This window comes from Hypanus sabinus, chromosome 3 (assembly GCF_030144855.1).
Source record: "Hypanus sabinus isolate sHypSab1 chromosome 3, sHypSab1.hap1, whole genome shotgun sequence".
In the NCBI taxonomy this organism is placed as follows: Eukaryota; Metazoa; Chordata; class Chondrichthyes; order Myliobatiformes; family Dasyatidae; genus Hypanus; species Hypanus sabinus.
This window is the reverse complement of record NC_082708.1, coordinates 188,588,490-188,611,864: the sequence shown is the minus strand read 5'-3', so window position 1 is coordinate 188,611,864 and position 23,375 is coordinate 188,588,490. Positions and strand designations below refer to the sequence as shown.

The 23,375-nt window shown below is 46.9% G+C and overlaps 1 protein-coding gene across 1 annotated transcript; it reads left to right on the top strand.

The window, feature by feature from the left end:
- The first annotated feature begins 1,308 nt into the window (after nt 1–1,308).
- LOC132391974 (sepiapterin reductase-like) lies at nt 1,309–18,191 on the top strand. The gene is made up of 3 exons (XM_059965833.1): nt 1,309–1,657; nt 8,946–9,236; nt 15,082–18,191. The coding sequence occupies exons 1-3, from the start codon at nt 1,348–1,350 to the stop codon at nt 15,270–15,272; spliced, it is 792 nt and encodes a 263-aa protein (XP_059821816.1). The 5' UTR covers nt 1,309–1,347; the 3' UTR covers nt 15,273–18,191.
- The last annotated feature ends 5,184 nt before the right edge of the window (nt 18,192–23,375 follow it).

The following is a 23,375-nucleotide window of genomic DNA, read 5'->3' as shown; positions in this document are numbered from 1 at the left end:
GGGTGGGCCCTGGACCAGAAGACACAGAATAAAGGGACGTCCGTTTAGAGTGGAGATGTGCAGGAACTTCTTTGGCTGGGGGTGGTGAATCTAGAAGTTATTGCCACAGCTGGCTGTGGAGGCCTAGTTATTGACTGTATTTAAAGTGGAGGTTGAAAGATTCTTGATAGGTCAGGGCAAGAAAGGGAGAAGGCTGGAGAATTGGGGTTGAGAGGGAAATAGATCAGCCAAAATAGATCAAATGGTGGAGCAGGCTTGACGGGCCAAATGGCATAATTATGGTCTAAATTTCAAAGTTGTATTTTGTATACATATTTTAAAAACAAATGTATTGAACTTTGAGCCTGGAGACACAGACTCAGTATGCTTATATGTAATCTATAGCTTTTTAATGTATTGTATTGTACTGCTGCATGAAAACCCCAAATTTCACAATATATATCAGTGATATTAAACCCGATTATAATTCTTATTCTGATCCCCTTTACTGTTGGAAGCTCATCAAACATTATTTCACATTCAAAGTATTCGTCTAACATGTCCTTTTCTAATGGGTCCCTGCACCTAGAGGTGTTGAGGGTGATTGTTTAGCCACGAAAGTTGTTAAAAGTTTGGCAATGGATATACACCTCGCACTTAGCGAATCAGAAGCTAAGGGGTTGGTCTGGCTAAGATTTAGGGGGTTCTGGCAAGATTTGTGGGATAATGGGCATGAGGAGAGACACCTTTACAGAATACATAAAACTGTTGAGTTTATGGGAGAAGGGGGTAAGGCAAGAAGGGGAGGAGTTATATTGACACGGCTTAGACTTCGGCATATTTATTCCTTCTGTCTTGCTGGAAAACATCACCCTGGGTTGTGTAGGTTTTTATATCATTATGAAGCAATTGAACACATTCGATTGCAGTGTGAAGCACACAAGTTCGAAAAAAAAAATTAAATGCAGGCTTCGTTATACTCTGTGAGTTGATAGATTTTATTTTAAAACTTTGTTAAATTATGGGAGAATCAATTAATTCACAGTTAGATCGTTACTTACAATCTATAGGGTTTTGGGGATAATTTAGCCTTCATTTGAAAGAGAAGTAGGAAGGGTTTATTTTTCCGGGGGAAAAATCCTTACTACTTCTTTTTCAAATTAAAACTAAATTAGCCCCCAAAAGCCCTAGAGTTTGTAAGTAATTCCAGTGCAGAGGGACTGCCAACCGCTATAAAAGGTCAGAAGCATTCTGATCCCCTCTCACTTCAAAGGAGAGCTGTTGGTAGGAGGGTGACGCTACAGAAGTGGATTCGTTTGTTATTATGCAAGAGCATCTGATGCAGAAGAAGGGGAGGGATTGCCGAGTATGGCTGACTTTCCGCGGCTGCCGGGCCGGTGCTTGTGCATCGTCACCGGGGCGTCCCGGGGTCTGGGCCGGGCGCTGGCTCTGGCGCTGTCCCGCAGCCTGCAGCCCGACTCCCGCCTGGTGTTGGTGGCCAGGTCCGGGGACGCGCTGCGGGAGCTGGAGAGCGAGGCGGCGGGGGCCGGGCTGCGGCTGAGCCGTGTGGAGGCGGACCTGAGCGAGGAGCCGGGGCTCCAGAGAGTCCTGAGAGCGGCGAGCGAGGCCCGGGAGGCGGATGGAGCTCCGGACCGGCTGCTGCTGGTCAACAACGCGGGTGAGGGCGATGCGCTGGCCGGGCTGGGGATATACAACACCACTACACTCTTTCCTGCCTAAAATAGCGGTAGAGAAATTGCATTGTGCTGCAAAAATGGTGGGAAATGAGATCAGCGTAGATGGGTGAGTATAACCATAAACATGTCGTCCCCCCCAATGTCCGATACCAGAGGTCATACATTTAAGGCGAGAAGGGTAATTTCGGAGGAGATGTGAGGGGCAAGTTTTTTTTTACACGGGGTTTTACACAGAGGCTGGAATGCTCTGCCCTGGGGCAGTTGAAGGCAGAAACATGGACTTTTAAGACACAAGCAAAAGATTTCTTGAACTTCTAGTAATGCCTCCCCCTTCACCATTCCCCATTCCCCTCTCCCAGTTTATCTCCTTACCTGCCCATCACCTCCCACTGGTGCCCCTTCCCCTTTTCTTTCTCACACGGCCTTCTATCCTCTCCTATCAGATTCCCCCTTCTCCAGCCCTATATTTCTTTCACCAATCAACTTCCCAGCTCTTTACTTCACCCTTCCCCCAATTGGTTTCACCCATCACCTTGTGTTTCTTCCTCTTCCCCCCCCCCCCCCCCAACCTTCTTACTCCAACTCCTCATCTTTTATTCTCTGGTCCCGATGAAGGGTCTTGGCCTGAAATACCGACTGTACTTATTTCTGTAGTTCGTCCAGCATTTTGTGTATGTCGCAGGGACCTTTAGGAGATGGGCTCATGGATGTGAGGTACAGTACTGCAGATGCTGGAAATCTAGACCAATACACACGGCAGGTCGGGCAGCATCTATGGATGGGAATAAACAGTCGGTGTTTTGGGTCAAGACCTTCTTCAGCTAGACACATGAATGAGAGGAAAATTGAAGGATATGGACATTGGACAGGCAGAAGAGATTAATTTAGTTGGCCATTTGATTACTAATTTAATTGGATCAGTACAACATTGTGAGCTAAAAGGGCTTGTTCCTATGCTGTCCTGTTCTAAGTTCCAAAAAACATAGCATTTTGAGAGGGCAAACCAGGGTAGGACTTTAGACAATGAACTGTAGGGCACTGGGGTGTACCGTAGAACAGAAGGAGCTGGAAATACAGATCCTTGTAGATGTGTTACAGGTAGATAGGGTTGTAAAGAAAGCTTTTGGCACACTTGTCTTCATAAATCAATGTATGAGTACAGGAGTTGGGATGATATGTTGAATTTTCATAAGAGTTACATTGAGTTCAAGAGCCACATGGTAATGTTGCAACTCTATAATTAGACCACACTCTGTTGTGCTCAGTTCCGTTTGCCTCACTATAGGAAGCATGCGAAAGCTTTCGAGAGGGTGCAGAGGAGGTTTACTAGGAGCTGCCTGGAATAGAGCATGTTTTAAGACGATAGGATGAGTGAGCTAGGGATTTTCTCTTTGTAGTGAAAGAGGCTAAGAGGTGACTTTATAAAGGTGTACAAGATGATGAGAGGCATAGATAGAGTGGACAGCCGGAGACATTTTTCCCCCGGGTGGGAATGGCTAATACATGGGGGCACAATTTCAAGGTGATTGGAGAAAAATGTAGGGGGGATATCAGAGGTAAGTTGTTTTTTTACACACACTAGGAACATTTAAGAGAGTCTTGGAGGGTTATGTGGCAAGGAAGGGTAGTATTGATTTTAGAGAGGTTAAAAGGGCAGCTCAACATTGTGGGCCAGAGGGTCAGTCCTGTTCTGTGTCTAAGGAGCCTGCTCCACCATTCAATACGATCGTGGGTACTCTGGCCATGGGCTCACCACCACCTTTTCCCCATAAACTTTAATTCCCCTGCTATGTAAAAATCTGTCTACGTGTGTCTTAATATTTAATGAGGTAGCCTTTACTGCTTCCCTGGGCAGAGAATTCCACAAATTCACTACTCTCTGGGGAAAGCAGTTTCTCCTCATCAGTATCCTATTTCTACTCCTGCAAATTTTAAAGCTATGCCCCATGGTTCTGGTCTCTCTTAGGTGGGGAGGGGAAAGGCCTGTTTTGCTCTGATGTTTCAATACAGATACAATACTGGAGGCACTTGGCAGGTCAGGCAGCATCTGTGATACATCTGCCATAGGCTGACCTGCTGAGTTCCTCCAGCGTTAGATGTGTGTTGCTTCAGATTTCCAGCATCTGCAGAATCTCTTGTCTCTCTGTACTGCTGTACTGTTTGACTGTCGGGGTCTCTGCTGGATACGGCCCAGTCCATCACAGTGAAAGCTCTCCCCACCATTGAGCACATCTACAAGGAGCTTTGTTGCAGGAAAGCTGCATCCATCAGCAAGGACCCCCAGCACTCAGACTGTGCTCTCCTTGCTGCTGCCATCAAGAAGAAGGTACAGGAGTCTCAGGACCCACACCACCAGGTTCAGGAACAGTTATTACCCCTCAACCATCAGGTTCCACACCACCAGGTTCAGGAACTGTTATTACCCCTCAGCCATCAGGTCCCACACCACCAGGTTCAGGAACAGTTATTACCCCTCAGCCATCAGGTCCCACACCACCAGGTTCAGGAACAGTTATTACCCCTCAGCCATCAGGTCCCACACCACCAGGTTCAGGAACAGTTATTACCCCTCAGCCATCAGGTCCCACACCACCAGGTTCAGGAACAGTTATTACCCCTCAGCCATCAGGTCCCACACCACCAGGTTCAGGAACAGTTATTACCCCTCAGCCATCAGGCTCCTGAATCAATAGGATAACTTCACTTCCCCATCACTGAACTGATAGCAAAACCTATGGACTCACTTTCAAGAACTCTACAATTTGTGTTCTCAATATTATTTATTTGTTCATTTATATTATTTTTTATATGAATTCTGTTGTGTTTATTTACTGTGAATATCTGCAGGAAAGTGAATCTCAGTGATATATGTATGTACTTTGAACTATTGAGTAAATGGAATGGGGCAGTATGGTTACTTGCCCTTTGGCCCACTGTTGCCTGCACCAAACAAAGATGCCAAATTATATTAGGGGAATGCAAGAATTTCTGGAATCTGAAGCAAAAGACAATCTGCTGGAGGAACTCAGTGAGTTGAGCGATATCGGGCGGGGTGAGGGTGAGGGTGAGGGTGGGGGTGTTGGGTTGATGCACTGCAGCAGGACTGTAGTCTTGACCTGAGATGTCAACAGTTCCTCCCCACCCACCCCAACTCCTCAGATGCTGCCTGACCTGCTAAGTTCCTTCAGCACTGTGTGTGTTCCCCCAGTGTTAACAGGTACCGGCCCTTCGGTCCAGTGTTGTGCTGACGTGCCTATCTAAATGATTCTTAAATGTTCCTAGCTGTTAACCCGCGCGCCTCCTTCAAGCACCAATGCCTCTCTGTCACAGGCAGCATCCCTGTCCGCACCATTTTGTGCCAATTGCTTCAAGAAGCAAATGGTTGAAGGAAAGAAGTTGTTGAAGCTGGTGGTGTGTGACTTCAGGCTTCTGTTCATCTACCCAATAGTGAATACAAGTAAGATGGCATGTTCATAGTATCTGTTTCACTTCTGTGTATCCTCAGCTAATGGGATTCAATTCTTATTCTGAGATGTGGCTCATACTCTTGTTATGGACCCTTATTGTTGGGAAGTAGCATTGTGCAGATGGCCCATCTGTTGGGGGACTTTTGTTTTATATGTTAAGTATATAAGCTTACAGGATGATGTCAGGATGAAAGGGTTAACATATGAAGAGCACTTGATGGCTTAGGGCCTGTACTCGCTGGAATTTAGAAGAATGAAGGAGGATCTCATTGAAAACTATGGGATATTAAAAGACATGGAGAGAAATGATGTGGAGGGAATGTTTCACATAGTGGGATAGTGGGAGTGTCCAGGACTAGAGGGCCTCAGCCCTAGACAGAATACAAGGATACAGGTACAGGTCAATGGGAGTAGGCAACTTAAAATGGTTTTGGCATGGACTAGATGGCCCAAAGGGCCTTTCTGTGCTGTACCTCTCTATAATGTATCTATCACCCCACTACTCCTTTTGAAATTACCCCCTCTCATCTTAAATGCTTGCCCTCTGGTATTAGACAGTTCAGCCTCGTGCGAAAGATATTGTCTGTCTATCTGTGCCTCTCATAATCTGATAAACCTCTGTCCGATCTCCCCTCAGCCTCTGCCACTCCGGAGAAGAAAACCCAGGTTTGTCCAATCTCCCATTATAACACCTGCTCTCTGAACCAGGCAACACCCTGGTGAATCTCTCTGCACCCTCTCCAAAGCCTCGACATCCTTCCTATAATGGAGCGACCAGAACTGTATGCATTACTCCAGATGCGGCCTAACTAGAGTTTTATAAAGCTGCAGCATAACCTCCTGACTTTTCACTCAATGCCTCGACTAATAAAGGCAGGCATTCCATGTGCTTTCTTAACCACCCTACAAACCTGTGTTGCCACTTTCAGGGAGCTGTGACCTTGGACTCGCTCGAAGATCCCTCTGCTCATCAACAACATTAAGGGTCTCGCCATTAATACTCCACTGTCTCTACATTAGATCTGCATGGTTCACATTGGCTGGATTAAACTCCATTTGCCTTTTCTATGCTCCAGATGTCAACAATTCCATCCCCAACCTCTTGGTCTATATTCTTCCTACAGGTTGCCCATTGTGCCAAATTAAATCAATTCCCTTCTGTCCGCCCACGATCCTTATCCTTCCTATGTAGTCGTGTATCTGGTTAATAGCCTCTCAAATGCCCTCACCACACATCACCTTTCAAACTTTTCCCCTTTCCCCTTGTTCCTCTGGAACAAGCCATGAGCCTACTGCTGGAGGAAAGCAGCAGGTCATAGAATGCCACAGTGGGTTCTAGTGGTCTGTGGGAGTGACTCGTGTTGGTTCAAGAACCTGGTGGTGTGGGACTTCAGGCTGCTGTACCTCGGTAGCTGTGAGAAGGTGGCGAGGTCTGGATGGTGGGGGGGGGTCATCGATGATGGAAGTTGCCGCCTTGACGCAGCTCCTCCTGTAGGTGGTGGGGAGGGACGTGCTTGTTATGTAATGGGCTGAATTCACTGCAGGTTCTTGCCTTCCAGCAGATTTGAATTGCTGTACCGATAGTTCAGAAGTCCCATTTCATATCAGAGGACTGTATGCAATATGCATCCTGAAATTCTTGTTCTTTTCAGACATCCATGAAAACAGAAGAGTGTCCCAAAGAATGAATGACAGTTAAATACCCAAAGCCTCTCCCCCCCCCCCCCCCCCACACACACACAGGAGGCAGCAAAGCATCAACCCTCCTCCACCCCACCCACTTCTGCAAAAAAGCATCAGCGCCCTCCACACGTCAATCATGCACTAACAAAGCACCCGATAAAGACCATCAATCGTTCACGTGACAATTTGCCATGCCACAGGCTCTTTCTCTCTCTCCCTAATAAAGGGAGAAAGGGGTGTCCCTTTTCACAGCGAGAGGGGAGACATAACAAAACAACACACTGACTTACGGTGTTAAATGTCTGTCATGCCACTTTTCTGCCCCTGAGTTCTGCACCTGGAGAACAGGTGAGAGTGAGAAAGAGTTTGCGAGTGGCCGAGTGCACTGCCTCCAACAGCCGCTCCGCTGCTCCCAATGTTCCGTTTTCTCCTACAATGCTTCAGTTGCAGGCCCTGGCTTGGAATTGGCCTGTCCACAGGGCCGCAAAACCTCAGAACCCCAAAGCTGCTGTGTCCTTGGGATACCGAAAAGCAGCTGGTTGTGAGCCCCTGGGAGTGGGTCCCACCACTGCAGAGAACTGCAGTGTGAGTGTAACTCCAGCTCAGGGTCTTCAACAGGACCCCATCCACCTTGGAAAGGAAAAAGAGGGACATCAAAGGTAGAAATTAAACTATTTTCCTAGGTGAACACGAAGGAGTCGCCATTGAGCGACATTGTAACTCTGCCTCCAGACTAAGATGCAACCGGTCAGATTGGTGTAAAGGCGTGCTTGATGATCAGCATGGACTCAGTGAAATGACTCAATAATGCTCTTTGATCTAGACCACAGTGAAAATAACCTCGAAGCCAAAAGATAAGGGTTTGAGTGAAAACTTGGTTTAAGAGGAGGACAAAGGGCATACCTTTGTTTAATTCTGTCACCATATACAACTCTGACATTCATTTCCTGAGGGAATAATGTTATTATTATCCATGTGCCTATCTGAGAGATTCCCTAGTGTCTCTGTCTCTATCACCACCCCTGGTTGCAGTTCCCATGCACCCACCAGTCTGTAAAATAACCTACCTCTGGTATCCTCCCTATACTTTCCTCAAATCACCTTAAAATTATTCCCCCTTGTACTGGGGAAAAAGTCTCTGACTGTCTCCCTCTTACCATCTTGTGTACCTCAATCAAGTCATCGCCCATCCTCATTCACTCCAAAGAGAAAAACCTTAGTTCGCTTAACCAAACTTTCTTTTATTTATTCATTTATGGGATGTGGGCATCACCAGCTCAACCAGCATTTATTGCCCATCCCTAGTTGCCTTTGAGAAGGTGGTGATGAGCTGCCTTCTTGAAACTTTGCAGTCCCTGCGGTGTGAGTATACCCACAGACCCACAGTGCTATTAGGGAATTCCATGATGTTGACCCAGTGACAATGAAGGAATGGTGATATGATTCCAGTTCAGGATGGTGAGCGACTTGGACGGGGATTTCCAAATTCCCAGGTATCTGCTGTTCTCGTCCTTCCAGACGGTAGTGGTTGTGTATCTGGAAGGTGCTGCCTTAGGAACTTTGGTGTGATGTGCAGTGCATCTTGTAGATAGTACACACTACTGCAACTGTCCATCGATGGTGGAAGGATTGGCTGCTTGTGGAAGGGGTACCAATCAAGTGGGCTGCCTTGTACTGGATGGTGTCGAGCTTCTTGACTGTTGATGGAGCTGCACTCATCCAAGCGAGTGGCGAGTATTCCATTACACTCCTGGCCTCTGCACTCTCTTTAAAGCTTCCACATCCTTCCTGTAATGAGGTGACCAGAACTGAACACAATATTCCAAATGTGATCTAACCAGGATTTTACCTTTCAGCTCTTGAACTCGATTCCCTGACTATTGAAGGCCAACACATCATATGCCACCTTAACCACCCTATCAATTTTCCTGGGAACTTTGAGAGATCCATCCCTCTGTTCCTCCACACTGCCATTAACACTGTATTTGACTTTCCAAAGATAGTCATTTCACACTTTAACTTCATCTGCCACTTTTCAATCCCGCTCTGCCTCTTGGACTGAGTTTAGTGAAGGTTGGAGCTTTGAGCTCATGGTAGTGTTCCTTTGCTTTCTCTTCAGGCTCTCTGGGCGACATCTCGAAGTTTGTTGTGGATTTTACCAAGCCTGCTGAGGTCTCCAGTTACATGGACCTCAACTTCACCTCTGCCACATGCCTCACCGCCTTACTGCTCAAGGCCTTCCCCAGACGGGAGAACTTCCACCGCACAGTGATTAACATCAGCTCACTCTGCGCCATCCAGCCCTTCAAATCGTGGTCGCTGTACTGCGCAGGGAAGGCAGCTCGGGAGATGGTGTTCAGTGTCCTTGCAGCCGAGGAGCCCGACGTGAGGGTGCTTAATTATGCCCCAGGTAGTGCATCGAGGATTCACCTCCAGGAACACTTATCTAGAATCATAGTGTAACACAGCGAGGAAAGAGGCCCTTTGACCCCACTCATCTGTGCTGACCAATATGCCCATCTCAGATTGTCCCTCTAAACCTTTCCTGTCCAAATGTCTTCTAAGTTGGTTAATGTACCTGTGTCAACATTCATGAAATGCTGAGGGAACTCAGTAAGTCAGGCAGCATCTATAGAGGGGTATAAATAGTCAGTATATCACCTTGAAATGTCGACTGTTTATTCCTTTACATAGATGCGGTCTCCCTGCTGAACTCCTCCAGCATTTCTTGTGTATTCCTCTGTTGCCAGGGTGATGCTGTTCTCAGGATGGAGGAACAACACCTCATATTCCATCTGGGTAGCCTCTAACCTGACGGATGAACATCAATTTCTCCGGTTTCTGATCATTTATTCCACTCAGCTTTCGCTCTTCTTCAATTCCCCACTCTGGCCTCTTACCTCTCCTCACCTAGCCCCTCCTCTTACACTTTTGCCCATGGTCTACTGTTCTGTCCTATCAGATTCCTCCTTCGCCGGCCCTTTTCCACCTATCACCTCCCAGCTTCTTGCTTCTTACTTCATTCCTCCCTCACCCACCCACCTGGCTCCACCTTTCACCTTCTGTTCCGGCATCTTCCCCTTCATTTCCAGTCCTGATGAATGGTCTCGGCCCAAAATGTTGACTCTTTATTCCTTTCCGTTAATGCTGCCTGACCTTCTGAGTACCTCCAGTGATTTTGCATGTGTTGCTCTGGATTTCCAGCATCTGCAAAATCTCTTGTTTCATTTAAGTTTCCTATACATGTGTGTGTCCAAGGACTCTTGGAATATTGTTAATGTGCCTACCTCAATTGCTTCCTCTGGCAGCTCATTCCATGTACTCACTATGCTCTTGTGTGGGAAAAGTTGCCCCTCTGGTCTCTGTTAAATCTTTTCCCTCGCAAAAGCAGATGGACTATTTCTACGCAAACAGGAGGAAATCTACAGATGCTGGAAATTCAAGCAACACACACAAAATGCTGGTGGAACACAGCAGGCCAGGCAGCATCTATAGGGAGAAGCACTGTCGACGTTTCGGGCCGAGACCCTCCGTCCTGATGCTGTGTTCCACCGGCATTTTGTGTCTGGACTATTTCCACTGCTTTTGGGTGAGACCACGACAACAAGTCATGGGCTAAGGGTGAAAGGTGAAATTTTTAGGGGGAACTAAGGTGGTGAGAGTGTGGAATGAGCTGCGAGAGGAAGTGGTGGGTGTAGAAACAGAAATCTACACCACATTTACAAGCCCTTCTGCCCACAATGTTGTGCCGACTGTATAATCTACTCCAGTTCTGCATCCTATCAATGTCCCGCTGTAACCTCTAACAACCCTCTAGATTATCCACAACCCCCCCTAAATTTTGTGTCAACAGCAAACTTACTAACCCACCCTTCTACTTCCTCATCCAGGTCATTTATAAAAATCACAAAGGGTCGGGGGGGGGGGGGGGTGGTCCCAGAACAGATCCCTGTGTCCCTGTGGAACACCACTGGTCACTGTCCTCAATACAGAATATGAACCATCAACGACCACCCTTTGTCTTTTGTGGGCAAGCCAATTCTGGATCCACAAAGCAAGGTCTCCTTGAATCCCATGCCTCATTACTTTCTGAATGAGCCTTGCGTGGGGAACTTTATCAAATGTCTTACTGAAATCCATATACACTGCATCCATAGCTCTATCTTCATTAGTGTATTTTGTTACCTCCACAAAAAATTCAATTAGGCTCATAAGGCACGACCTGCCCTTGACAAAGCCATGCTGACTATCCCTAATCAGATTATGTCTCTCCAAATGCTCAAAAATCTTGCCTCTCAGGATCTTCTCCAACAACTTGCCCACCACTGAAGTAAGACTCACTGGCCTATAATTTCCTGAGTTATCTCTACTCCCTTTCTTGAAGGAAACAACATTTGCAATCTTCCAATCGTCTAGTACTTCTCTCATCCCTGTCGATGATGCAAAGATCATCGCCAGAGGTTCAGCATCTCCTCCCATGCCTTCCACAGTAGCCTGGGGTATATCTCATTTGGTCCTGGTGACTTATTTAACATAATACCTTTCAAAAGCTCTAGCACATCCTCTTTATTAATGTCTGTACACTCAATCATTTCAATCTGCTGTAAGTCATCCCAAAAATTGCCAAAGTTTTTTTCCCTGGTGAATACTGAAGCAAAGTATTCATTACCTCTGCTAACTCCTCCAACTACATGCATGTTTCCACTATTGCACCTGATTGGTCCTGTTCTCACATGGCTCATCCTTAATCCTGCTTGCCACGGCCTTCTCATGGCCCCTTCTGGCTCTCCTAATTTCATTCTTGAGCTCCTTCCTGACATCTTTGTAATTTTCTAGAGCTCTAACAGTACCTCATTCCTTGAACCTTTTATAAGGTTTTCTTTTCTTCTTGGCTAGATTTTCTACATGCTTTGTACACCATTTTCTTTAACCCTACCATCCTTTCCCTGCCTCAGTGGAACATAAGGTATACCTACGCAGAATGCCATGCAAATGTTCCTTGAACATTTGCCACATTTCTGCTGTGCATTTTCCTGAGAACATCTGCTCCCAATTTATGTTCCCAAGTTCCTGCCTAATAGCAGCATATTTCTCCCTACCCCAATTAAATGTTTTCCCAAATTTTCTGCTCCTGTCCCTCTCCAGTGCTATGGTGAGGAGATAGAGTTGTGGTCACTACCTCCAAAATGCTCTCCCACCACGAGATCTGACACCTGACCAGGTTCATTTCCATATACCAAATCAAGTACAACCTCTCCTCTTGTATTCATATTGCATCAGAAAACCTTCCCTGAACACACCTAACAAACTCCACTCCATCTAAAGCCCTTGTTCTAGGAGATGTCAGTCAATATTAGGAAAGTTAAAATCCCCCATCACATCAACCCGATTATGATTGCACCATTCCAGAATCTTCCTCCCCATCTACTCCTCAATGTCTCTGGCACTATTGGGAGGTCTATAAAAAAAAACACCCAGTAGAGTTATTGCCCCTTTCCTGTTTCTGACTTCTACCAACAATGACTCAGTAGATAATCTCTCCATGACTTCCTCCTTTTCTGCAGCCGTGATACTATCCCTGATTAGCAATGCCACTCCACCACCTCTTTTGCCTCCCTCCCTGTCCCTTTGGAAGCATCTAAAGCCCAGCACATTCAGTAACTATTCTTGCCCCTGAGGCATCCAAGCCTCTGTAACCGCCATGACATCATAATTCCATGTATTGATTGACACATCTCAAACCATCTGGCTGCGTGCATCTTTGTTCTATCATCTGCTTATCTCTCCTCATATCTCCCTACAAGCTGTTTCTACTTGTGTGCCAACCGCCCCATGTCTGCCTCTTCACTTTGGTTCCCACCCCACTTCACATCTAGTTCAAACCCTCCCCAATAGCATTAGCAAACCTCCCTCCCAGGATATTGGTCCCCCTCCAGTTCAGGTGCAACCCGTTCCACTTGTATAGGTCACTCCTTCCCAGAAAAGGTTCCAATGATCCAAGGACTTGAAACCCTGCCCCCTGCTCCACCTCCTCGGACATTCATTCATCTGTGCTATCTTCCTGTTCTGCCCTTCCCCAGGTTGTGTAATCCAGAGATTACCACCTCAGAGGTCCTGCTCTTCAGTCTCCTTCTTAACTCCCTGAACTTGCTGTGCGGGATCTCTACCCCTCTCCTGCCTATGTCATTGGTACCAACATGTACCACAACCTCCAGCTGCTCACCCTCCCCTTCAAGAACAGTCTGCAACTGCTCAGAGACATCCTGGGCCCCAGCACCCGGGAAGCAACACACCATCGTGGAGTCTCTTTTGCTGCTACAGAAGCTCCTATCTGTCCCCCCTAACTATCGAGTCCCCTATGACTATTGCTTCACTTGACCTCACAGTACCCTTCTTGAGGTTCCGAGCCGACCATAGTGCTTTTGGTCTGGCTGCTGCTGCCTTGCCCAGACAGGTTATCCCCTCACTGACTTCTTTCTCCCTGTACCTCTCCTGGTGTTCACCCATCTACTCTGTGAATTCTGCACTCTGGGTGCAACCACCTGCTCAAAAGACGCATCTATCAAATCCCAGATGATTTTAAGTCCAGCTACAGCTCCTTAATGTGATCTTTTGGAGTTGGCTACACTTCCTGCAGATGTAGTCATCAAGTAGACCATCAGGTTCCATGAGTTCCCACATCCTACGGGAGGAGCATTCCACTGCCATATCTGCCATCTTGCCTGTACTGTACAATGGGTAACCAAGATCAAATCTTCTAACCTGTGTCTTTGGCTTCAGCCCTTCCCTTGGACAACATCGGTGGTGTGGAGAGGGGAAGGCCTGCAGCTTGGGCAACTGCCGGTCTTCCATACAACCCTGCCCAGGCCTGCGCCCTGGTAACTTTCCAAGGTGCAAATCCATGGTCTATTGAGACTAACGGAGGCCTACATACACATACATCTTGTTGAAGCCTCTTGAGTCAAAGCCTGATGCTCCCACTCTCACTGCTGGTCCACTCCCAACAATGGCCGTCCCGACAGGCGTGGGGTCGATTTCAGCATTTAAGAAAAGTTTGGATACGTGTGGATGCGAGAGGTATGGAGGGCTATAGTGTGGGTGCAGGTCAGTGGGACAAGGCAGATTGATGGCTTGGCACAGACAGGATGGGCTGAAGGGTCTGTTTTTGTGCTGTAGTGTTCTATGGCGCACATTAAACCTGTAACCTCAAGTTCTTGATTCTGTGGAAAAGACTGTATGCCCCTTTACCCTATCTGTGCCCCTCATGATTTTGTTCAAAGATCACCCCTCAGTGTCCTACTCTATGGTGGGTACTCGTCCCGACCTGACCAAAGCCTCTACATCACTAATTCCCCTTGAGTACCCGGCAGCAACATTGGCATGTGGGGCCCTTATATCGATGCAATCCTGGCATCCTGCTCTGCTCTCCTTTTCCCACAGTGCAACGGTGAGCACCCTTTTTGAAGTGCTTCCCCACCTGTTGGATGTAATAGAGGCATAGAGCACTACGGTACAGAAATGGGCCCTTTGGCCCATCTAGTCTGTACAAACCCGTTTTCCTGCCTCATCCCATTGACCCACACCTAGGCCATAGCCCTCCATACCCCTCCCATCTATATAACCTACCCAAACTTCTTAAATGCTGCAATTGAACCTGCAACCACCACTTCTGCTGGCAGCTCGTTCCACACTCAATACCGTCTGAACAAGTTGCCCCTTTTCACACTTAAACTATGACCTTTAGTTCTAGTCTCACCCAACCTCAGTGGGGGAAAAAGCCTGCTTGCATTTACCCTACTTATACCCCTTATAACTTTGTATGTTTCTACCAAATCTCCTCTCATTCTCTTGTGCTCCAGGAAGTAAGATTCTAACCTATTCAACCTTTCTCTATAACTCTAGTTATCAAGTTTACAACATCCTTGTAAATTTTCTCTGTTGAAGGGTGCCATGGGAAGATAGATGCTTTTTTTTTGTTGGCCCAAGGCTCAGTCTGATGCCCCTCGGTTAGGGTGGCACTATTACAGCTCACTATTGCCTTTGGAGTTTGCAGTTCAAGTTCAGTGTCTGTATGTTTTTCCCGTGAGCACGTAGGTTTCCTCTGGGTGCTCCAGTTTCCTCCCACGCTCCAGAGACATGTGGGTTCAAAGGTCAATGTAAATTGTCCTGTGATTAGACTAGTGTTAAATAGTTGGGTTGATGGGTCTAGAGGGGCCAGTCCACACTTTATCTCTAAATAAATAAATTTCACGCAGGGCCCCTGGACACTGGTATGCAGGAGCAAGCTCGGAGAGAGACCAGGGACCCGGAGTTACGCCAGACCTTCGAGACCCTGCACCGGCAGGGGCAGTTGGTCGATTGTCAGAAATCTGCCCGGAAGCTGCTGGACATCCTGGCGAGGAATGAGTTTAAGTCCGGAGCTCACATCGACTACTTCGATGAGTGACCGCAGCAGGTGACCTTCACTGGCAATGTCCATCAGCATCCAGTGTAATATCACTGGCAGATGTCGTGAAACGTGTTATTCTGTGACGGCAGTACTTTTTAAAAAAAACTATAAATTACAATAAGAAATGTATAAAAACATAGTGAGGTAGTATACTTGGGTTTATTGTCCATTCAGAAATCTGATGGTAGTGGGGAAGTTGCTGTTCCCAAAATATTGGGTGTGTGTCTTCAGGCTCCTGTGCCTCCCCCTTGTTGGTAGCGATGAGAAGAGTGTACATCCTGGGCGGTAGGGTCCTTACAGATGGGTGCTGCTTTTGTGAGACATTGCCTTTTGAAGTTGTCTTCAGTGCTGGGGAGGCCGGTGCCCGTTGTGGAATTGGCTGAGTTTACAACTCTCTACAGTTCTTTCTGATCCTGTATTGTGGACCCTGTGTATCAGTCGGTCATGCAATCAGTTAGAATGCTCTCCATGGTAATCTGTGGGAGGACAGTGGGGTCTTCTAAGATCCACACCGTCTGGCTATGGCATCTTCTAACCGCTCCCATGGTGTAGGAGGTACAGAAACCTGAAGTGTCACATCACTAGGTTCAGCCAATCGGTTTTGGAACCAACTGGCAAAACTATGATCATGCAGTTTAACAACACTATGATTACCTCACTGAGATAGCCTTATTTTTGTTCTAATTGAGCAACACACACAAAATGCTGGAGGAGCTCAGCAGGCCAGGCAGCATCTATGGGGAAAAAGCACAGTCGACATTTTGGGCCAAAACCCTTCGGCAGGACTGGAGAGAGAAAAAAAAGATGAGGAGTAGATTTGAAAGGTGGAGGCAGGGGAGAGAGAAATGCCAGGCGGTAGGTGAAAACTGGAGGGGTGGGATGAAGCAAAGGGCTGGGAAGTTGATTGGTGAAAGACAGAAAGCCATGGAAGAAAGAAGAAATGGTGGGGGGGGTAGGGTGGAGGAGTACTAGAGGGAGGTGATGGGCAGGCAAGGAGATAACATGAGAGAGAGGGACCAGGGGATGGGAAATGGTCAACGGTGGGGAGGGGGGCTGTTGGAGGCATTACTGTAAGTTTGAGAAATCATGTTCATGCCATCAGGTTGGAGACTACCAAAGGGAATGTTAGGTGTTGTTCCCCCAACCCAAGTGTGGCCTTATCCCAACAGTGGAGGAGACCATGAATGGGCATATTGGAAGTGGAATTAAAATGGGTGGCCACTGGGAGATCCCGCTTGTTCTGGCAGACAGAGCGTAGATGCTTGGCGAAGCATTTTTATAAGCAGCAGGGTGGGACGAGGTATATTTTTCCTACGTCTCACTGACGATTGCATTGGTGCTGCTTCCTGCACCAGGGTGAACTTGTTGATTTCATCCACTTTGCCAACTTCCACCTGGCCCTCAGATTCACCCGGTCCATTTCTGAAACTTCCCTTCCCTCCCCTTTCTTGATCTCATTGTCTCTATTTCTGGAGACAGCTTATCCACTGATGCCTTATTATAAACCAACGGACTCCCACAGCTACCTAGGCTATACCTTGTCCCGCCCTGCCACTTGTAAAAACACCATCCCTTTCTCTCTATTCTGTCACCACCACAACTGCTCTCAAGATGAGGTTTTTCATTCTAGATCTAAGGAGATGTCCTCCTTTCTCAAAGAAAGGGCTTTCCCTTCCTCCATCATCAACGCTGCCCTCAACCACATCTCTTCCATTTCACACATGTCTGCTCTAATCCCATCCTCCCAACATCTCACCAGGGATAGGGTTCCTCTTGTCCTCACCTACCACCCCACCAGCCTCCACGTCCAGCACATAATTCTCTGAAATTTCCTCCACCTCCAACTGGATCCCACCACCAAACACATCTTTCCCTCTTGCCCCCCCTCCCCCACTTTCTGCTTTCTGCAGGAATCACTCCCTACCCCACTCCTTGTCCATTCATCCCACCCCACTGATCTCCCTCCTGGCACTTATCCTTGCAAGTGGAAAAAATACTTCACCTGCCTCTACACCTCCTCCCTCACTACCATTTAGGGCCCTAAACAGTCCTTTCAGGTGAAGTGACACTTCAACTCTGAGTCTGTTGGGGTCATTTACTGTGTTTGGTACTCCCGGTGTGCCCTCCTGTATATCGGTGAGACCCAATGTATTTGGGAGACTGCTTCTACCTTCATTTCCCACCCCCTTCCCTCTCTCATGTTTTCTCCTTGCCCGCCCATCCCCTCCCTCTGGTGTTCCTCTCCCTCCCAACTTTTTTTTTCCATGGCCTTCTGTCTCTTTCACCAATCAACTTTCCAGCTCTTTACTTCATCCCCCCCTCCTCCAAATTTCACCTACCACCTCTCTCTCCCCTCCCTCCACCTTTCAAATCCACTACTCCTATTTTTTCTTCAGTCCTGCCAAAGGGTTTTGGCCCAAAAAGTTGACTGTACTCTTTCCCATAGATGCTGCCTGGCCTGTTCCTCCAGCATTTTGTGTGTGTTGTTCGGATTTCCAGCATCTGCAGATTTTCTCTTGTTTGTGATTTGTTCTAATTATGTTCTTTCTTGTAAAAAAAATTATATATAATTTATGATTAGTCAGTTTTTCCTCTGAAGGATGCCATATATGATGCCATATATGGTTGCACAGTTTCATAGCAGTTACTGTAATGTTTTACAATGTCAGCTGAAAGATTGAGGTTCAATACCCACTGCAGTCTCTGTGCACTTCCTGTGACCACATGGATTTCCTTCCACATTCCAAAAATGCACTGATTAGTTGGTAAGTTGTGGGCATGCTATGTTGGTGCAGAAGGCGGCTGCCCCCAGCACGTCCTCAGACTGTGTTGGCCATTGACACAGACGACACAATTCACTGTATATTTTGATATTTAAATGAAGACGTGACAAATAAAGCTAATTTATCCAATCTGTCTCTGTGCCTGTGATGCTACTGCAAGTAAGGTTTTCATTGCATCTGTGCAGACACAATAAACTCGACTTTGACCCTGCAATAGTGGATGTGGTATTTGCTGAAGGGCTTATTATTGTCACCTCAAGTTCAAATTCAAGTTTGTTGTTAACTGACTATAGATATATATACAACCAAATGAAACATCATTCCTCCTGACCATGGTGCAACCACGATATGTATATCACACACAGCACATAAAATATTACCATGTATGTTAATAAGGTGTAATTCAAAATGCATGTAATGTGCAGTGCAGGTGAATGATAAACAGTTCACTGTCCTGGTGGCAGGATATTCATTAGGCTCAACTTGTGAGAAGAAGCTGTTACCCAGCCTGACAGTCCTAGTCCTGATGCTCCTGTACTCTCCTGATGGTAGTGGGTCGGAGAGGTTGTAGGATGGGTAGTAGGGATCCCCTACAACACTTTGGGCTCTCTGTGTACAATGCTCCCAGAAAATGTCACAGAAGGGGAGAGGGAGACCTTGGTGATCTCAGCAGGTTTTACTATCCTCTGTAGGATCTTGCACTTTCATACCATATGGTGATGCAGTCAGACAGGACATTCTCAATGCTGCCCCTGTAGAAAGTTGTTAGAAAGGGGAGGGGTGTGGGGTCTTGCATGTCAATCTCTGGAGAAGATGTAGATGCTGCAGTGCCTTCTAGACCAGGGAGGAGGTGTTGTGGGTCCAGATTAGACTGCGCATTGTGTGCACACCAAGGAGCTTTGTGGCAGAGCCACGTACTGAGACCCAGTGAGAAGTGTGTGTTTGTTGCCCTCCAAACAGATACTTCCTTTCACAGTAACTACACAGTGATAGTAAACAGGTGCAGAATACAGTGTTTCTGAGGAAGTGGAATGCAAGTGGGCGAAGTGCAAGGGTCACCATGAGGTGGACTTGGAAATCAAGATTTCATCTTAATCATGTATTGCGTTTATTCACAAGGCTTACAATAGAGGGATTCACACTGTCCACATCAGCAAACTTAAATATGGCATTGGAGCTGTACTTAGCCTCACAGTCATAAGTGTAAAACAAATAGCACATGGTTTTGTGCTGATGGAGACTGTGGAGGAGATGTCGTTGCCAATCCAAACTGACTGGGGTCAGCAAGTGAGGAAACTGAGGATCCATTGGCACAAGGAGCCCTTGAAGCTTATTGATCAGTTTTGAGGGGATGGGAGTACTCAGTGCAGACTGTAGTCGATGACGAATACCCTGTTGTATGCATCTTCACTGTCCAGCTGTCAAGACTGAGTGGAGGGCATCTGCCATTGCACTGGTAGACAATTTGAAGTAGATTCAAGTCGCTCCCCAGGCAAGAGTTCGCATGCTGCGTCACCAACCTCTCGAAACATTTCAACACATTGCCTGTAAGTGCTACTGGACGATAGTCACTGGAGTTGTCCATAAGTCTGGTGTTCTCAAAGTTTGCCCATTGGGACAGGGAATGTTGGGGATGAAGGGGATTATGTTGGTCACTTTCCCGAGGCAGCACGAAAGGTAGGATGTTGAATGGTTTCGGCCCAAAATGTTATGTGTTTACTCTTTTCCTTAGAGGCTGCCTGGTCTGTTGAGTTCATCCAGCGTTTTGTGTGTGTGAAGTGTAGGCAGAAGCTGGGTTTTGTGATGGACTGAACTGTGTCCACAACTCTCTGCAGTTTCTTCTGGTTGTGAGTTGAGCAGTTGCCGTACCAAGGTGTGATGTGTTGGGGCAGTATGGGAAAATTTTTATGTTTGTGTGTGTCCGTGTGTCACATACACTGAAATGTCTCAGTGTCTGGGGATGTTATTGTATATTGGAGATGGACACATACTGTACATCTTTGTGTGCTTATGTGCTTCTGAAAAATTGAGAATCAGAATCAGGTTTGATATCACTAACATTTGTCATGAAATTTGTTGCTTTGTGGCGGCAGTACAGGGCAATACATAAACAAACATCCTGTTACAATAAGAGATAAACAGAATTGAGGAATGCTGAAGTGGTGTACATGGTGAAGCTGTTCCTAAAACATTCAGTGTGTGTCCGCAGGCTCCTGTATCTCCTCCCTGATGGTAGAAATGGGAAGGGGGAATGTCCTGGGTGATGGGGGTCCTTAATGATGGATGTTGCCTTCCCGAGGTGCTGCAGTCATTGGGGACGGCCAAAATTCTTAGTCTTCTCAGGAATTAAAGGTGCTGGTGCAATGTTGTATTATCATCTCATGTACTGAGATACAGTGAAAAGCTTGTTTTGCATACAGTCCATATAGATCAGATCATTACACTGAGCATGACCTCTGGGTGCTCAGCTTCACATTTAAGAATGCTGTTGACTTGATCCAAGATGTCCCTGATCCTGGCACCTTGGAGGTAAATACCATCTTGGAATCTCATTCTCATCCACAGGACCATCTTTCTGTTCTCCTAACCAATGAATCTCCTATTACTACAGCTCACCCCTTCTTCCCTCCTTCTGAGGCACAGGGCCAGACCCAGTGCCAGAGACCTGACCTCTGTGACTTTCCTCTGCTAGCTCATCCCCCTCAAGGGTATCCAAACTCATTTACCTTTTATTGAGGGGAATAGCCACAGGCATACTCAGCACTGGCTACCTATCCTCTTTCCCCCTCAGGATGGACTACCTATCCTCTATCCCCCTCAGCACTGGCTGCCTATCCTCTTTCCCCCTCAGCACTGGCTGCCTACTCTCTTTCCCCTTCAGGATGGGCTGCCTATCCTCTTTCCCCCTCAGGATGGGCTACCTATCCTCTTTTCCCCTCAGCACAGGCTGCCTACTCTTTTTCCCCTTCAGGATGGGCTGCCTATCCTCTTTCCCCCTCAGCACTGGCTGCCTACTCTCTTTCCCCCTTAACACTGGCTGTCTACCCTCTCCCCCCCCCCCCCCCCGACAGTCATCTAATTACCTCTGTCCTCCACCTCAGGAATAACTGCCTCCCTGTATGTCCTACCTATCAACCCCTCAGCTTCCCAAAAGATCTGGAATTCATTCAGTTCCAGCTCCAGTTTCTTAACACAGACTGTTAGAAGCTGCAGCTGGGTGCACTTGTTGTAGGTATAGTCATTAGGGACACTGGAAGTCTCCCTGCCTTCCCTGAAAGAGGAGCATTCCACTATCTGCTATGCACCTCCACGGCTCTAACTGAGCAATACGAAAGAAAGAAAGAATAAATACTGAAGCAAAATCTGCCTCTCCTCACTGAAGCCTTGATGAACTAAAGCCTCAACTCCCCACTCAAACACTGGCCCACTCCCACAGTGGCTGCTCCACTTAACTTAACTTTTCATTGGACCTTGCAAAGTGCCTAATCATGGACAATGGTCTCCCCACCATTGAACACATCGTCATGGAGCATTGTCGCAGAAAAGCAGCATCCATTATCAAAGACCGGCATCGCCCAGGTCACGTTCTCTTCTCACTGCTGCCATCTGGACCCTCAGGACCCACAGCACCAGGTTCAGTTATTACCCCTCAACCATCAGGCTCTTGAACCAGTGGGGATAACTTCACTCTCCCCATCATTGAAATGTTCCCACAACCTATGGTCTTACTTTCAAGGACTCTTCATCCCATGTTCTTGGTATTTATTGCTTACTTATTGTTATTTCTTCTTTTCTCTTTTTGTAATTGCACAGTTTTTAGTTTTTGCAGATTGGTTTAAAATGGTGCTGGTGAAGCCCAGCAAACTACTTATCGGTGACAAACAAAACAAAAAGGACAGCTAAATATTTAATAATAACATTCTCTTTGGTAAACGATCACTGCAAACAATGGAAAGACAAGCAGAGGTAAGTGAGTGTGAGGCAGAGTTGAGGTAAGGTTGTCTTGAGCGGAGCTGAGGCAGAATTGAGGTGAGTGGAGGTGAGGCAGACTTGAGGCAAGTGGAGTTGAGGTCCCTTCACCATAACCAAGAGCAAGGAAAGATCCCAGGTTTGATCAATATAGGCGCCAGGCCAGTTGGAAAGGATGGGTATGGGTCAATACGAGGCAGCAAGGTCCAGGCCCAGAGTGTATCAACATGACAGGGCCCAGGTCCTAGAGTGAGGAATGATCCGATGCTTGCGCCATTGAAATGCCAGACCAGATTGGAAAGGAGGGGTGTTGGGACCAGAGGTGAGGGTTAGGCCGGTTCTACTAGCTGCTCGGCGATGTTTACTCGGCTCTGTGCTGAATGGAGGCTGTGGCCTGGCTTCATATCTGCAGACTCACTGTTGCTATGAATGCTATTTGCTTAGTTTTATTGTTTGCACAGTTTGTTTTATCGGGGTTCTTAGATTTGTGGCTGCCTTTAAGGAGACAACTCTCAAGGTTGTATAATGAATACATAATTTGATAATAAATCTACTTCGAACTTTGTCTATCCTGTTGGATCCAGTCTTACATTGTTTCTTCCATGGTTCTTGGATCTACTGAGTATGCCCACAAGTAAATGAATCTCAGGGTATATATGGTGACATACACAAATTTACTTTGAATTTTGAAATGTTTTCCTAATCTGCTTGCTGCTAAACTTTCACTCTCAGGGATTCAGGAAGTACGTTGCCAATGGATCACACAGCAGGCACATAAATAAGTCCTTGACCTTGGACTTTGGGTCTGAAATAATGAGAATGAAACCGAGCAGACCTGGACTGGAGCAGAAAGGCTTTATCATTGCAGTTTTGTATTCATTGTATTTTATTTGATTTAATGAGGCAGCATGGAGTTGGCCTTCTTGCCCTTTGAATCATGGCATCCCAGCAACCCCACAACCCCGATTAACACTAACCCAATCACCTGACAATTTACAATGACCTGATACGTCTTTGGACTGTGGGAGTGTGGTGAACTACATATACCTGTATGTATCTGTCTGGACTTGCCCCCCCCCCCTCCCGCTGACTGCTCCTGCGGCTCCTCCCACAGACCCCGGTATAAAGGCGATTGGAGACACAGCCCCGGCCTCAGTCTCCAGGATGTTGTGTGGTGGTCACTTGCTGCTTGCGCTTTCTTCCAGCCAATAAAAGCCTATATCTCGCCGCACGTCTCCGAGAGTTATTGATGGTGCATCGGGGAGGAAACCATGCATTCCTCAGGGAGGACGTATAGAGACTCTTTACAGAGGATGATGGAGCTGAACTTTGAACTTCAGAAGGCCCT

Bases quoted from the DNA above. Each gene is read 5' to 3' on its own strand.
- LOC132391974 (XM_059965833.1), top strand. From the start codon at position 1,348: ATGGCTGACTTTCCGCGGCTGCCGGGCCGGTGCTTGTGCATCGTCACC. The intron at 1,658-8,945 runs GTGAGGGCGATG...CTTTCTCTTCAG, and splicing joins GCTGCTGGTCAACAACGCGG to GCTCTCTGGGCGACATCTCG. The intron at 9,237-15,081 runs GTAGTGCATCGA...AATTTCACGCAG, and splicing joins GGTGCTTAATTATGCCCCAG to GGCCCCTGGACACTGGTATG.